The sequence below is a fragment of the Diorhabda carinulata genome, chromosome 8, assembly GCF_026250575.1.
Source record: "Diorhabda carinulata isolate Delta chromosome 8, icDioCari1.1, whole genome shotgun sequence".
Classification (NCBI taxonomy): Eukaryota; Metazoa; Arthropoda; class Insecta; order Coleoptera; family Chrysomelidae; genus Diorhabda; species Diorhabda carinulata.
This window is the reverse complement of record NC_079467.1, coordinates 13588793-13607125: the sequence shown is the minus strand read 5'-3', so window position 1 is coordinate 13607125 and position 18333 is coordinate 13588793. Positions and strand designations below refer to the sequence as shown.

At 30.3% G+C, this 18333-nt stretch overlaps 1 protein-coding gene across 4 annotated transcripts in view; it reads right to left on the bottom strand.

The window, feature by feature from the left end:
* The window catches only part of LOC130897561 (unconventional myosin IC), a 53730-nt gene that overhangs the window by 16800 nt on the left and 18597 nt on the right, over positions 1 to 18333 (bottom strand). For all 4 annotated transcript variants that reach the window (XM_057806488.1, XM_057806486.1, XM_057806487.1 and 1 more), the window contains exons 3-8: positions 16080 to 16195; positions 6921 to 6991; positions 4445 to 4836; positions 2027 to 2230; positions 834 to 1093; positions 33 to 202 (exon numbers count right to left, since the gene is read on the bottom strand). In XM_057806488.1, coding sequence (XP_057662471.1) covers positions 33 to 202; positions 834 to 1093; positions 2027 to 2230; positions 4445 to 4836; positions 6921 to 6991; positions 16080 to 16195 — 1213 coding nt within the window. The remainder of the gene's footprint in view (positions 1 to 32; positions 203 to 833; positions 1094 to 2026; positions 2231 to 4444; positions 4837 to 6920; positions 6992 to 16079; positions 16196 to 18333) is intronic.

Here is an 18333-nt window from a genome sequence, read left to right as displayed (position 1 = left end):
AGAATCGAGTAATTGAAAAAAAATATCGTTACCTTTGTGTTTTTCTTCAATTAAATCGCATATAATTTTGTTGTCGAAATATTCGATATGTTGCCAAACAATTCCTTCTTTCTCATATTCATCTTGTTCAGATTTCAATGTTAGATCAATAAAAAGTTGCTGTAATTTTTCGTTGCAGAAGTTGATGCAGAGTTGTTCAAAGCTAAAAATATCAACAATATATTATATTCTAAAAGCTTGAACATTTTTTAAAACCATATTGTTTTTATTAGTTTAACTAGTTATACATTTAATAAATTATCTGGATTGTGATCTTAATAGGAAATTCCATGAATAAACTTTAAAAGTCAACAAAAAACAAAAACAAAACCAAAGTCATGATAAAATGAAAATCATAGCGACTATTTTAAAACTTTACTGACAAAAGATGAAAAAGACATGCCGAAATACCTAACAGGACAAATAAATAAATAAAAAAATATATGCAGTAAATAAGACAATATAAATAAGGATAATGAATAAATCGATGACAATTACAACATATCCAGTCAAAAAAAAGAGAGATAAGACAAAACTGTCGGGAATGAAACAATTGAAAGAATAGAGAAGAAGAAAGACAAATATATCAACAAGAAAATATTAGAAGTTCAAAATACTATTTAAAAAAAAGGAGAACAAGAAATGAATACGTAGAGCAAGTAAAAAACTCAAGACTAAGTAGTAAGAATAACTAAAACAGATAGTAAAAAGCAAAAGAAAGTGGAAGAAATGGGTGGGACCAGAGAACTTATCCAATAACTGAATAATAGAAATTCATTATTTTTGTATCTCACCTGTTTCTTTCAAATATTTCAAATCCATAAATGTCCAATATACCCATCACAACATTCCGCATAGTCCTAGGGGGTTGTAATGATTTATTGATTTTGCTAACCAACCATGTGAATACTCTATCATATATCGCTTTAGCAAGAGCATCTCTGGCATACACAGACAATTCTCTATTCAAAGGGCTCGTAACGACATCTAAAATAGCTTCGATTGTTCGTTGTTTCAATGACAATTCCAGCTTTTCTTTATCACATTTCAAAAGCTAGAAAGTAAATTGGGGAATTAAAGACTTTTGAACTGATTGTAAGAAAACTATTTATAACTATATTTATATATAATTTATAACTATTTATATATAAAGTACTTTATGTAAATTTGGTCAAAGCTAATGCATGTAGGGTTGTTGGACATAAAAAATAGTTAAATTTACTGATTTGCATCTTAAAATGTTATGTTGAAATTATTGTTTGCAGGGAGTTGCTTCAATGCACAATCATCACGGTTAAAATGTTTTTACAAATACATGAATGTTTTGAATGTGTGTGGTTGTTATCATTTTTCACCACTATTTTACTAGTATAATAATTTAGTATTTTACTAGTAAAATAATAGAATATTTTTACTAGGTGTATTGCTTAAAGTAATATGTATAGTTATTACTACAGGCTTTAATAAAAAAGAAGTATTTTCTACATGAATAATAATTTTGAAAATGATTATGGATAAACTTTTATAATAATTTGGGGAATGCAAAGGATAAAGATAGAAAAGCCATCGCTCAATATTGTTTAGATGGTTTTTCGTGAAAACTTTATTAGGTATGACTAAGTAGGGTAGAATAAAAGATTGAGAAATTAGAAAAGTAAGAATCCATATTGGAACAAATTAATAAGAAACAACTGAATTGGTACGGACACATTGTAAAAATGAAGAGAGACTAAATTAGAGGAACTGCAGAAAATGGGTGAGTGGAAGAAATGATTACAAGAGTGCTAGAATATTTATATAATATCTAAAAGAGTATAAAGGAGCAGATAACAATCATAATGAATCATTATAAATTGGGGATAATTTATGATATAATTTTTATTGTTGAAATGATATAATACTAATTAGTACTATATATAACTTAAAACTAAAAATTTATATTGTTATAGTAAAATGTTACTTTAAAATATTAATTGTGTTGACTAACCTTGCTAATGATGTCAACTTCATCAGGTTTCAGAATGACTGAAACTCCATCTTCTTCAGAAAATCCAACATTTCCTAGATGTAATATGGCCGATATAATTGAAAATAAATCTTGTTGTTCTGTTTCTGAAAATTCCAACGTAGTGAAAGCCTTTTTTATTTCGCTAAATTCTTTTTGATCATTAATAATACCTCTTCCATTTTGCTGGAAATTAAAAGTAACTGTAACTTATAACATTAGAAAATATTTCCCTTAGGAAAACTTTTGGTGCCATTATACTTTAAATTGTAATCCCAAGATAGATTTGATGTCAAATATCTTGAATTTGAGTAATGCTAAATTTTAAGAACTTCACTTCACTCTTGCGTCTTAAATTGATGGTATTTGCAGACAAATAGGGATGAGTGGTGGAGAACGACAAGTGATGGAATTATTCACTATGCATATTTAAAATAAATTTTCCCAATTGCTTTTTTTGCACGTGTATATATAGAAAAAAAAAAGAGAAGAACCGAAATAAAGTACTTCTAATACACATAAATGAATGGCACACAACTACTATAGAATGTGAAATATAAAATATAGACAATAATTGAAAATCTTCTTGCTAATAGTAATACAATATAACCATGTATATGTAATATAAATAGAAAAAGGGAGTCTTTCAAGCTGTCATATGAATAGGTTGCAACAAAACGTTTACATGAGATGATAAATTGAGAGGTGCAACAAAACTAAAGAATTCAATTGAGTCAATTCATAAATTTGTGACAAAAAAGCTATGAAATACAAAATTTCAGACGAATTCGAATGAAAAAATGTTTCATTTTAAAATTTAACTTTGTAGAAGAAAATAATTTTAAAATATAAAATAGGGATGTTATATGGAGTTCGTATGTTTAAATTATCTTGAGGACGTAGAATTAATGGTAAAGTTAAATAACCTTGTTCAATGTCTTGAAATTATTAGTAGTAACAGCAAAATATGAAAGAGGAGAACATAATTAAGTATGTGACGTTTGACGAAAATATATATGATTCTCAGTCAGTAATAAAACAATCTTACAATATAGATTTAGTGAATCATGACGTTACGATAATAAATAAGAGTTATGAAGAGAAAGAGATAAAACACCTGCAAAAAAAGTATTAACAAATGTACATTTATTTTAAACATACGCATAAATTTATTCAATAGAAAGAATTCTAGCTTGAAACATTCTATGAAAATTTATTAGAATAAATGCCAATTGCCATGTCTACATTAACTGCCTTCTATAAAATCTCACTAATGTCCATCTTTAAGATTCTCTGACCCACCAAATGATCAGTTCCAAAGGGCAAATATTTCACAAAACTTTATTACATTGTGCTAGATTAGATCAGTAACTACGAAGAAAACGGGAAAAAGCAAAAATAAAAGTCTCTTTATTCTGTATTTCCAGTCCTACAAGAATCAAAGAAAATAAAAAGGGCACAAACAACTTTTATTGACCTGGAGCCTTTCTGCGATTTAGGAAAAAGCTCCTAAACGAAAGTGTTTCAGATAAAGGATGAAATTAGAAGAGAAGCATATTCGCATATTCTGAACTGAATCCCATCGAAAAGTTCCATCAGATTTACAAAGATACTAGATAGAAAAATCTTTGGATCTGAGAGTAACCAAGCTACATCTCTTTATATGTCTGATAAGAAACTAAACTTCACATAGTTCTACTCTTCGGCATTGAAAACATATGCAAAAGATGCTTCAGACGAGAAACTTGTAATAGCGAAGATACAACCTTCTTAAATAGGCGATACCGAAGTTCATTAGAACTCTGGAGCTAGAAGCAGAGCTATACTCTGCAATGCAATGTAACCTTAACCTGCATCTATAAGTCTGCAAAATGCTAATATGGTGAAGAGATTTGCTGATACAACAATAATTTGAATATCTCAATTATCTAGGATGCTTAGTTAATATTAAACTGAATCATGGCAAATACACGCCAGTATGTTAAGTTACACCACAAGATTCCATATTTAAGAGACGCAATACAAAAGACAAAACAATAATTCAAACCTATTGTTACACATACTGCTACCACTTACACTTAACAAAGGATTTGCAAGGAACTAGCCACTAGATCTCAAATTTAATTATAAAAAAGCACGTCAGACAACATAAATGAGAGTACAAGCATTAAAAAGTTTGTTCAAATTCATCAACTGTTGGGTGCAGATTTTTCAGCTCACCTAGTTATAAAATGTCATTATGAATCAAAACAAAAATGCTATAGCCTAAAAACTTTAGAAGAGAGGATGTAACCTCCTCCAAGCCATGAAATTAGAGCTCTGATAGTGGAAGGAAAGAACAACTCGATTTCATTTCGTTTTAAATCTAGATGAACAGTTGCTTAATATTGAGTTACTGACCTCATTGGATAAATAATAGTAAGACGATATATTTCTTTTCAGATGTAACTTTTCCAGTTCTTCTTCACTCGATCCAGCTAACAATTGATAAAATATGTGAAAGTTTCGTTCTCCGGGTACTTGGCTTATAACTCTTGATTTTTCCAAAAGATAATTCAGAATATTCCCTCCAACTGGGTTTCCTTCAAAATTGAATTGGACATCCATGTATTTACCAAAACGACTAGAATTATCATTCCTGTTTGTTTTTGCATTACCAAACGCTTCTAAAATAGGATTTGAAAAAAGGAGTTTATCCTTTACTTTTTCAACATCCCCTCGGTGATCGGTGACTTCTGCTAAGTAATGAAGAACTTTTTTAGAAGCTTCGGTTTTTCCAGATCCCGACTCACCTAAATAAAATGTATTGTTGAAAATAAAATTATATTATTCACGAATTTCATGCTAATAACAAAGCAATTGATGATTTCTTGTGATAGAATAAGAAATATGACATACAGTGTATTGGTTTGCATATGAAGGTAATTTTTTTTGTAGCGAGAAAATAGTTTTACAAGTTGGTGAAGTTCAAATATATATTATAATCATAATGCTTTAGCGCATATTAATACGTCTAAATTATTAATGGGGAACGTTAAATTGAAGAAATCAAACAACTAGATATAATTTGTTTGATTTTCATAATTAAACAAAAGTTTTAGTCTAGATTTAGTCTAATTGCGAAAATGATTCTTGTCTTAGTTTATCAATACTTTATAGTTAAAAAACCATATACAAGGGCAATAAATAATTGAAAATTTAAACGAAACGAAATATTGAGAGAATTTGTTTCATATGTGACGTAAAGCTCGCTGAAAGTCCTCTATTATAAATTTCCATCTATAGAGAGTTATAGAAAAGACTTTTACTTCACATACTCCTTTTTAAGGCTTTTTGAAGATATGGAAAAATGAGTTTATTAAATCTGAAGCGGATAAAGAAAAAATGACTGAATTCTGAATCAGGTCTAGCTGTACTCACAATGGAAATAATAAACATAATAAATAGTTTTAATACAAAGAAGATATACAGAAAGAAACATATAAATAATGACGTAAAAATTTTGGACACAGATAAAAAGTAGAAGTAGAAAATAAAAGTAAATGAAGATAAAAATAAACAATTATAAACACATATAGAATAAATACATATGAAAACACTAAACAAATTGCACACAAGTTCTATTAAGGAAGATACAAATTTCCAAGTAGGGGAGAAAGAGTAACAATAAGTTATGAGAAAAAAGTGTGGAAGAGCACCAAAATTTGTCAAGTGGCTGGGAGAAGCAGGTATAGAATAAATATGGAAAATTGCCAAAGAATTATGGGAAGAGCAGAAGATAACGAACGAATTGGAGATTGATAGTTCATATTCATAAACAAGGTAACGAGCTATACAAAAATCACATGGTAATCTGTTTACCACAATCAAGTTAAAACCTTTATACAAGAATTTTGGAAAATAACTGAGGAATTGGTGTACAGAAACTAGAAGAACAATAGGCAGTATTAGACAGAACATATGAACCAACGATAAGATATTTATTATAGAATATTAGAAAAAGCCCTTGAGACGATAGGAGAGAAATAATATGGACAATACTAGAAGAAATACAAATAATGCGAGCTATACGAAACACGAATAAAACATAAAAACAAAATAGGAATTACGATACTGATATATTAATGTAACCTAAATAACATATAAACATGATAATAATAAAAGGCAGATATCAATAATTCAAATAATTTTTGTTTACTTTCGACATATAAAATTAAAATAATATAAAGAATTATAAATGCAGAAATTAGATAATAAGAATGGTGTCAAGTAGTAACCGAATACTTTTCACTTACTTTTCCAGTTTCAAATGTTAGATTCCTTGATCTTTTATACATGGGATGAAACAAGATGAAGAAATAAATTGAATAATAAAAACAAGTAAGTTTAGTGTTTTCAGGGCCTTGGAATCCATTTATCGAGCTCATAAATATCAGAAAATAGTACCTCAGGTTTCGGATTTTTGAATTAAATGAAGTCAAAAATAATTGTCGTTCATATTTTTATTCTGCCAACTTTTATTTATATTAGAATAGTCCCTTAAGCTGAAGAATGGATACATTTTCTAGTACTCCATCTCCTTCCTACCTAGGAACTTATACATGTATATTGACTTTTGATCATCCTTGCCTTCACTTGTCTAAGCAGGAGGCGGTTAAGTTGTCTCAATTTACCGATAAATCCAGTTCAAAAAACTGAACTAGAAGTCAATCGATTAAATTATTCGTAAAACCGGTATTAATTTCTTACATCAAGGACCTCAGTAAATGGATTCTGCATCCTCGAAAACGACAAACGTGTTTTTATTATGATTTTAAATCGAGCAGATAAGGAAGTAATTCCCGCTATGATATTCTTAGATTTTTATTGAACTTACCCGAAATTAGTATACATTGATCTCTGTTTTCTTCTTTAAGTGATGTGTAAGCATTGTTAGTTATGGCAAATCTAAAAATAATGATGCTATGTTTAAATTTTGGTTTATTATACATTGAAAACTCATGGTAGCCCAAATAAATACAAATTAAATTACACATCTTAAGGTATCAAACTAGGTTGAACATATCAAATTACTTTTGAAATTTTTGACAAAATGCAGTTGTTCCAAATGTTATCTGTGTAGAACTTCAGATAATTATGCAAGGAGAAACAAATTGATAATAGATTATTTACAGTGTAGAAAAGCTTAATGAAATAAAATAATTATATCGGTTACTGTACATACTGGGTGTTTGGTGCGAACTTTTTAATATTTTGTAATTGTTTGCCAAATACTAGTAAATTATTTTTACGACAAATAAGATATTATGAAATCTCGAAACTACATTTTAAGCACTGATGATAATTTAGCATCCTAGGATACTTAAAACAACTTTTATATCGTGGGCACATTACAAAAGCAGGTAAATTACTCTCAAAACTATCGTGCAATAAAGCAGATTTAATTATTATAATGGAAAATAGCCAGCAAATTAATCATATTAAGTACAGTTAAGTTGTTAAAATTCTAGTTTTTTTTTCTTTAATTAACAGCAGCTGAAATCTGACAACTATATTAAGAAACGAATACATGAATACATAGCGTTATGTCTCGGAAACAGGAACGGTAAACCACCTTAAATATCTAGTTTGACACATGATTTCGAAAAAATTATTATATCATTATTTGAGACAATCCTACACTCATCATAAAACGAATAGTAGATCTTATTTTGGTCTGCGATGATCCACATAGGAGAATGGAATTGTGCTTATTATTACTGCATTCTGATATTGATTATTGAATTTTTCTCAAAACTACATTATTATATTATAAATATTTGCAAAATGATAAGAATCATCCTACACTATCAAAAGCTGTACCGTAACAGCCATATTATTTTTCATACCGATAGTTGTCCTGTTTATCGATATCAAATGAATAACAAGGCGCGATAAATCTTCATCTTACGTACTTTTATATAGAGTGTTCCAGGACTTTTAGGTGATATAAATGGGTTTTTATTTTAATATTTGCTTAAATAAAAATGCCCCCTAAAAGAAAACACAAGGCATTGTCCATAAAACAAAAAAGTGAAATTATTGAAAGACTTGTGGAAAAGTGTTGGAAGATCTACAATATGTGACATAAAACAGAAAACATATTTTGCAAATTTAAATCAATTTTATGTCAGATTGACAAGAATAATCACTAATATAACACTCTATGGCCACGAAATCAACATCTGACCAATATTTTATTATAAAATATAATTAGTGGCCCTAATGGAAACTCGTGGTTTTATAGACAAAGATCGAGGCATGTCCCAATTTCCTATGAAATTTTATCTGCTAAAGCAAAGCAGTTTTATACCGAAACATATGGAAATGATAATTTGAGAGCTAGCAGGGGCTAGATTTGTAACTTTCGAAAAAGGCATAGTCTGCGTGCTTTAAAAGTGTGCGATGAAAAACTATCCAATGACTAAAGTGTCGTCAATCGTTTCTTGACTACATTCAAATGTATAACGCAGGCGAATCGGCCCTCCACTGAAAAATATTGCCGGAAAAAACGCTGGTCCGTTCTCAAGAGTAGACCCGCACCAGGTCGAAAAATAAGCAAAGAACGGGTAACATTTTTAGCTTGTTATAACGCAGATGGGTCACATAAGCTAAAGATGCTAGTGATAAGGAAGGCAAAAAATCCACGAGCATTTAAAAACGCAGACAAAGATTTTTATAGTTTGGTTATGTCAAAGGTTAGGAAGCATTTGAGAAGTCATAATTTGCCTGAAAAAGCGCTGTTAATCATAGATAATGCCTCAAGTCATGGAACTGTAGAAGAACTAACTAGTGAAGATGGAAGATTTACAACATTATTCCTCCCACCAAATTGTACAGCACTCGTGCAGCTTATGGATCAAAATGCTATCAGACTAATAAAATTATTTTACCGAAAAAGCCTTTTAGCCCACATTTAATAAAGTAACGAACACAGTGTTGTTACGTTGTTAAAAAATCTTAACCTAAAAGATGCAGTATGTCTGCTATGCAATGCTTGGAAAAAGGTCTCTTCTCAAGTTTGGTACAAAATTATGTCCGATAATGATGAAGACATTGAATATTATGCTGAAGATCTAATTCCTCTAAGTGAATTACGCCTTAATCTGCTTTTTTGGATGGAGATATGGAAAGTAAATAAAATGGTTTTTTTATTTAACTATATTTTGTAGACGTTGCTGGAATGCTTAATATTTTGGCAGAACCAAATCCAACAAACGTAGAAGTACGTAATTGGGTTGAAAATGAAGATATGTTACCGCTGAAAGAAGCAGGTGGAGATGAACCTGAAGTTAGCGAGCACGAGGGCTCGGAATTAGATAATCAAAATAAAACTGTTAAGAACGCTGAAGCAGCTTAAAGTTTTAACCTATGTTTAAAATGGGCCGAAGAAAATGATATTCTATTAAATAATATACTTTTACTTCAAAGTTAAAATAAATGGACTTTATGAATAATCGAAGATGTGTAAAGCAAGCAAAAATTACAAATTACTTTAGAAATTAATACATACCATAATCTTAGATTTTGATAAAAAACAACTGATTTAGTAATCCGAATCGCCTTGGTTTTTATTATGTAGTTCGGATTATCGAGTCTGCCTTTAATGTTGCAAAATTAGAAGCTATATTTAAATATATTTCCTAAATTATACATTCCAACATTATGAATTTTTAATGGATGATTACATATGTCCATGTAGTGTTTTGAATGGAAAAAAAATTCTACACTACTATCTGAATGCCAGGGGCGGCTTATGCACAATGCTTAACAATCCGTAGCTTTTACAGGGACAACCTTTACAATGTAAAGATAGCAAAAATGAATTTTTCATTCGAATTTTTAACCAAAAGGTACTATTTGTTTAACTCGATAAAATTTATTGTTTAGGAGATATGTAGATTTTTAGATCGTTGTATATGTCAAGGAAACCGTTAGCCATTGTATCTCAAACTTATTAAAAAGGGTAACGTGTGACGAATCAAATCTACAATAAGAGGACCAACATTAGGGTCTGTTGAAGCTGTGAAAGTAAAAGCGGCGCGCGTCCTGAAGGAGAAGATTTCCTGCACTGTTTTAATGGAAGATTCGCAGGGAGCGATGTGGAGAAAGAAAAGGGGTATATATTGGAGGTGATAATGAATAAATATAGATAATATAAAAAAATGTTTTATAATATAGATAATATAAAAAAAATATTTTATATCACCAGTCTCGTTATTTAATAGTTGCACCTCGCAAACCAAAATAAATTTAAATCATGTCTTTTATCATTTATTCAATCAAAAGTTTGCATCGACCTACCAAACATCCTGTATTTATAAAACTGCCGAAACATGCCCATTCAAATTATACATTGAAACATTAACAAAACGAAACATTAAAATCTTGGGTTGGCATTCGTCCGGGTTTCCCCGGATTTGTCCTAGTTTAGAGAGTATTCGGGAAGCATCCGAGCGGTACTACCGGATTTAAAAGTTTGGAAAATATGGAGCCAACAATGGTTTCTACAATCTGAAAGAAAATCTAAACCCAAACATTGTTGGTATGAGGTGCTCTGCATATATTATTAACAACGCAGTGCACCTCTGATTTGATTGACTATAATTAGACGTGGAATCCATCATGGGAAAATTTTTTCGCCACTTAACAGTACGAACCAGAGCTCTTGAAGAATTCTGTGAAATGGCTGTTGATAAAAATTTAAAGATAATTGTGTTAAAAGAGTTAACTTAAAAATTGTAACACTGATTAATAAAAAGGTCCCTAGAATCTGTGGTTTATATGCGTTTTGTCTTGGTTGCCAAATTTTAGAGATAGGAACCTTTCATTCACACTGTTTCTATGAGATAACTTCAATGCGTGCCACCATTTTGAACAAGACCAAAACCAACTGTATGATTTATCTTGATTCAGTTACTTACTTGCCTCATTGCTATTATACGAGGATGTATTGATATCATGATATCTAGTTAGCCTAGACCAGTTCCATGCATAAACAAAATATTGCGTTACCATAACAACGAACAATAACTTATTAGAAGTGTCAGTGTGAAGTTTGACGTCAAAAAAGTAAACCAGATTTACGCAATAAATTAAAAGAAAAAAGATGTCCACCGAAATTGTGAAACGATGTAAACTTCTTAAGACGAATTGTTACTACTGATGAGACTTGGGTCCATTTCTATGATCCAGAAACAAAGCAATAATCGATGGAATGACGACACTCTGTTTCTCCAAGACCTAAGAAGTTTCGTGTCCAAAATCTGCTGGAAAAGTTCTTGCTTCAGTTTTTTGGGGTTGCCATGAAGTACTGACCACTCTACGGGAAAAAATTAGAGAGAAAAGACGCGGAAAGCTATCAAAAGGTGTTTTGTTTTTGCAGGACAACGCCCCTGCACACAAATCTCATGTTGCCATGCAAAAAATTCGTGATTTAGGGTTTGAATTACTAGAACACCCTCCTTATTCACCAGATTTGACTCCGTCTGGTTTGCAGAGCAAGAAATATTTTTTTTTGAAAGGTCTAGAGATGTTGCAGGTTTTGACATTAAAGTTTTGTTTGGTTCTATAGTAGGCTAAGAATTTTTCAATATATCCTCGTATAAACATCCAAAGTGCAATTTTCTTTCACTACCTACTAAGCTCATTTTCTATTACAGGATGTTTCTAAATCCATGCGACATAGTTCAGAAGGTGATTCTTGTTCGAAATTAAGAGTCTGTTCCACAACAACCTACCACTTTTCGAGATATCACCCTTAAAAGGTGATGACTAAAATTGAGTTAACTAAATTATTTTTTTTTTCTGAAATTCAAGTAATGGTGGAAACTTGAAATTCTCTCATTTTCGTGAACTCTCAAAGGACAAACCACGGGTCTTTTTTCAATATTTCTGTTACGTACTGGGGTGAAATTAGCAACTCTTACTTTATTTCATATCAAAACTTTTTCCAAGATGAAGTTTTATGATATAAAATTATAACTTGTTGTCCTTGTTTTATTTGAAAATATTTTTTTATTTTTAATTTTTTTTTCTCAAAACCAATAGCTACAGAGAAAAAATAAACATAATATTTTATAATTTTTTCAATAAATGGAGTTGAAAACAGTAAATATGTAAAACGTAATAAATAAATAAACCGCTTCTACCTTTTTGTTAATTACAAATTTTTAGAATAGCAGGATGTTTTCATTTCGACAATTCTTCTTCTTCTTCTTTTATCTTTTTCTATAGGCAATTCTGACTGTTTTTTTCTTTTGTTGAGGTTTTAACTCCGCCTGCAAGGTTGTTGGGTGGATTGAGTAGCTCAATGACTCTGTTGCCGGTCCCAAGCCCGGAAAAAGAAGGAGGAAGTCTTCAGACCAGGTTAGCACCCTATCTGAGGACTTTAAATACATTACCGCTTATAGAACCAAGGTTCTGCCTCTACAATTCGTTTACCGTAATTAAATTAATGTTTTTTCAAATTGTAATAGGCTGATGTCAAACACTGTTTTTGATAGTTACCGATCGAAGTTTACTTGAAAGTTAGGAGGTTGTTATTTTTGTGTTATCTGTGATTGTATTTTGTGTAATTGTAAATGGTAATTATCAACAAGCTAGACGTCTTATTCTGATAGTTAGAAATGTAGTGGTAGAACAAGATATTTGAGATAAAATTGATGTACACCCGGAAACAAGCACTATAAAAATTGCCAACACCCTAAATATTCATCATTCATTTGTGTGGCGAGTTTTAAAAGAGCAGAAGTTATATCGTTACCACATCCAACGGGTTCGAGTTGGGGCACATTTTCTGCCTCAGCCACTACATGGAATTTCTTGCACCAGTTTTCTTGAAAATGATCTCCCTGAATTACTTGAAGACATCGCCATCAATATTAGACAAAACATGTGGTTCATGCACGATAGTGCTCCAGTACACTTCAGTGGAATTAAACATTTAGATGCAACATATCGCAACCTTTGGAATGGTCGAGGAGGGCCTTAACATTGGCCTCCTCAATCTCCAGAATTGAATTTGTGTGATTTCTGTTTATAAGGTTACCTCAAATCATTATTCTACATGACACCCATAGTTGAAATCAACGATTTAAACGTTACGTTTATATATTTTGGCTAGAAATTTCCAGCATTTGTTGTGAATCGTATTACATTTTATATTTTCACTGTTTTCCACGAAATTCTATACTGATATGTTCTCGAAATACGTGCTTGTGGTAAATTATTTTTTAAGTTTATTGCAAAAATTAATATAAACAAAGAGAATTATCTAATTATCAAAATGTCATTGTCAATATGTTCGTGGTGAGTATTTTTAATATCTACTTCCGTGCGAATTTCGGTATCACGTAATTCTATTTTTTTATGTCAATTTTTCTTACTCCAAAATGATGAAACTTTGAATAGACAATATTCTTTTAACAAGAAATTGGAAATTTATTTAAAAATTGTGCAGTCTACCTATCAGTTTATAATATAATTTTGACATGTTTTGGATTTTTCATAATTATACACTAACAGAAATATTTGGCTTTTCCGCACACCAGTTTCATATTGAGTTCGATTTGAGGATAATTTAAAAATAATAGAATATAAAAAGAAACTGAAACATTTTGTGTGAAAATGTTGAATTGCATGTCGACGGGCAATATGTGAATACACACATCTGAAAAGTCTCGGGTTATTTTTATGAAGTTCTAAATTTAATAAGAATAAATTGGATAGTAATAATTAGTTACTGTATATTAGTACAATTGTCAATGATAATGACCTCGCCGAATAATTCAAAAAGATGGGTAAAAAGTATGATTTATACAGCCTGAAATGTGAATTTCTTTATGCTATACGGTTCTATTGCTTAGGTGCATTGACAATATTTTATCTTATGATCAACGAGAAATAACATAATGTAATTTTAGACGAAATTAATCTGCAGAATGATATGCGTCAAATATACGTAGCTAGGTGTCCGAGAGTATCAAAAAGTGTCGTGATGTTAGCGTAAAACTGTAGTCCAGTTGAATAATACCTAGGATGTGGACGCGCTACAAGGTCAGGATTCATTTTCAATGTTAAACGATAGAATGCAGCTTATCATAATAGCACTTGAGTTAAGCCACATGAAAAACTTGCTAGTAGCGCGTCATATAAACATAAGGTATGTTCGCGGACAAAATTGTTTACATGGAGCTGATGATTAGACAACAGTTTTGTTAACGGACAAAGATTTTTTCGTTGGGAAAGAGCCCGAAGATAAATTGACAATTTGGAACGTTTGAAGTATGCCCAGAAATGTGTCAAAAACTTTTACACGTGGCTTTTTATTGCACACCAGTACTTTGACAATATTTTCGACATATGATGGAGCTTTTTACTAAAATGTCTATCTAATGCAGAACATGTTGCATGTATTGTAACAAATTGGATGGTAGATGAAGGAATTGATGTTTTACCATAGTTACCTTAATAATCCCATCGATGATTTATATGGTACCTGTTTTAAGCAGAACTATGCTACCTCATAGCATTAGCTCCTCTTTGAAATGATGGAACATAACTCTACTACACCCATACAGTCTCTTGCTCGAGCTAATATCTTTGGAAAATTCGGTGCCTATACTGTATCCAGATCAGAAAGATTTTCAGGTAACTGAACATCTATTGATAAATACTCTAGACAATGATTCTGATAATAATCCAAAACCCACAAGTAGATAGATTGCGCAACCCGAAGTGTCTACAATGATGTTGATAGTAGCAATCTGACTACTTCATCCAAATTAATGTATCAACGATATTATAGACTCGAAAACTTAATAAAAGTCTGCTCCACAATACTATCTTTCTGCGAAATGTTGAAAACCCCGTCAAGCATAAAACTACACCTAGACAAAAGCTATATATAGTGTAGTACACGCACAGGAGCTAACAAAATTAATGTTTACGGAGAATAATAATGAGGACTATCAAATATTTATGAACAAAAAATATGACAGTTCCATTTAGAACTTCTTCCCAAAAAGGAAACATTCTACTCGTACGAACAAGTCTGAAACAGTAATTTCTAAGTTTTTTTAAACCAAAATGGCGAGGAATATTCTTAAAATGCCACTGGACTAATTACAAATACTTCATTGGGTTTATGAAGTTCTATTTTCTTGGGGTTCTTAGGCCGGCCCTGTCCAGCTACAATTAAATTTTAAAATTTTTTATTAATGACGGAAGCACCTTTGATATTTCCTTTTCGAACTTTTTATTATTGTAGGCGGTTTATTTACAGTATTTCTTTTAAATAATTTCTAGGAAAGTCTATTTATTTATTTATTATGTTTCTTTTTGTTCCACAACTTTGTAGAATTATATCTAGATATATAAATGATTTGTGTAAACGCAGTTAGTTAGTTTTAAATAAATAAATGTATTGAAAAGAACGAATTAGTAAAAGTAATCGCAGAAAGTATTCAAATGATATTTATAAATAAATTATTATAAATTGAGTGTGTAAATAAATTAAGAACGTAAGAGACAGTGTTATTAATTCACCCCACGAATAGAAAGAGTGAAAAATACGAAAAACGTTACGTTATATACGAAGGATCTAAGTTTGAAAATTAAGAAAAACTTTGTAAATCTTATTGTTGATTTTATAATTGTTATTACTTGTAAGGATAGTTCTTTAGTTATACTGAACTCTGGTCCAAATAATATCCTTTGAATGCGGCCACATATATGGATATATTTACTTCCCCCATCGAAAATATGACCAATTTCTATTTTTCAAATTACTATTTATCCTTTAATGCCATTTCGCATTTTTTATAGAGGTAAATAGCCACTTTTAAGAAATAAGTGCTAAAACTGATTTGTTTTAGCTTCATTAATGTTAAAAAAGAATTATGAAGCTTAAGTTGCCATATATGACCTTACAGATAATTTTTAGGTATGTAATTTATTGCAAAATTAATTTTTATTTAAAATCTATTATACTTACACATGTGGCGGCACTTCGAAAAAATGTTTATTATTGTATTCCTTGATGGCCTTAGAGTCATAAATGTCAATCTCTTTATAGGGATTCACTGATATTAGTACTGGACCTATGTAAGTCTAAAAAATAATTATATACGTCAAAGATATGCAAAAAATAACAGTTCATATATAGCGTGGAACAGCCAAATGGAATGAATTCATAAATAACTAAATGATGGCGTGTATTTTCAAGTGCGCATTTCCTTATAAAAAGGGTATATCATATGAAAGTGATCAATACCAATTTTCTTATTATAAAAACAGCCTCCTGTATATTATTCATTTTTTTGGATTCTTCCGAAAATATTGGGCGTAATTCATGTACAAAGTTCTATACTAAGTTCTATACTTCAACTGTGTATGCCTGCATGACAGTAGTGATCAATGTCACTATTTTATTGTCGGTTGAATTTTGTTAACTGTACATAATAATAACAACAGAAATGCACAAAATAACAATTCTACAAATGGTTGATTTTGGAAACAACACACGGACAGATGGAAGTTGTTTGTTTATTTCACGAAAAATTTCCAAATTTTCCGCCTATATCCCAGGGAGCAATTAGCAAAATAGTAAAGCAGTTTCGCGAGCTTGCTCAGATAAGAGCTCATAGAAGACTATGTAGATAGGAGAACGTGCTAATGCTAGATAACAATCGACGACTTATGAGAGCATATTTACACTTCACGGTCAAGTTAATCGCCGCTATCGGTCCAATGAAAATTCTCACTGGATGAGAGAAAAGCATACGCAATATCCTGAAAAAGTTAAGTCTGGGTGGAAGCGGTTGGAAATCATATCGTAGATCCCTTTGGAGATAAATATTTAGAATTGCATCAAACTATTCACGTGCCAACTATGACAAATTTATAGACTGAGTAAGATTAGAAGATACTTCTATACCAGATTAGCATGTTGCCTAAACGTTCGCGGCGAGCATTTTGAACATTTATATCAACATTGATATTCTTTTAACATTATTAAGAAATAATCAGTATTACTCATTAGATTTTAACATAGCGAATTTGTGAAGTAAGATTTTCTTTTTTTTATGTTAATTTTTGTAATAAATCTGAAAACACTTAATATTTCCAAAATAAGAAAGTTTGTATTGGCCACAAGGTATAAACACTTAAAGGTATAGGTATATATAAATGTATAAAACTTGTAAATCACTTAATAAAGCAATTACATCCCAGAGGGTTTCTGTTATATTTGGTAGATATGTTTCAAAAAAGTTGAAAAGTCCAAACTAGATTTTTTATGAATTTCTTGATTAATTATTCAACAACAATTTTATACAAAATTTGCATGTCTATATTTTTAGTTTCAAACTTGTTTACCATATATATTTACGTTTTTGAGATATTTTCAAAAAAAGTTATTTTTATGGTAATTTTTCATTATTTTCTATCCTGCATTTTCTATAAATGGAAATTGATTAATAATACAGATAAAAAAATTATTAATAATATCTTTGAAATCAACTGCTCTTATATAAATAGAATGTGGGAAACACACAACACCCGCTTGTAATTGAACTATTGATAAACAAACATTGTTTGAGACAAAAATAAGGAAAACAAACAGATAAGTAATTTTCTGTTGGAAATTACTATAGGGATTCGCTACACTAGTTTTCAAATCTTTGAGAATTATATTAAAGCAATAATCCCTTAGGTCTATTAGTGTACTTTGGAAAAATATAAATAAAATTAACCAATTATAATATTAAAAAAAATTTTCTTGAGCTGTTTACTCTTTTAGGTTATTGATTTAAACTAAATTTGATTTGAATTCGTCTGGAAGATGTTGTGGATTAATTGTTTCTCACATTGGAAGTACACAAGGATTTGTTAATGGTGAGTTTCTTATATTAGCATGTAGAAAAACAGAAGATAATGAAATGAGTTGAACAGAGTTTGAAGAATAGTTTGGGGAAACAAACTTGGTTTTTATTCAGTCTTAGTCATGGATATACAGCCTATCAAAGTCACTTTCTTCAAAAATTATGAAAATTATCTAGACAAGAAATAATATTCAAAATTGGAAATATGAAAGAAATATCGAAATCGACTCTTCTGCTAAAATCAGAATTATTATTGTTGGCTGAACAATATTTTTTATTATACAATATTTTTTTAACGAGACTACTGGTACTACAAACAAGAAACTACTTATGTTATCATCCTATCATTGCGAGTTTGTATGAGCA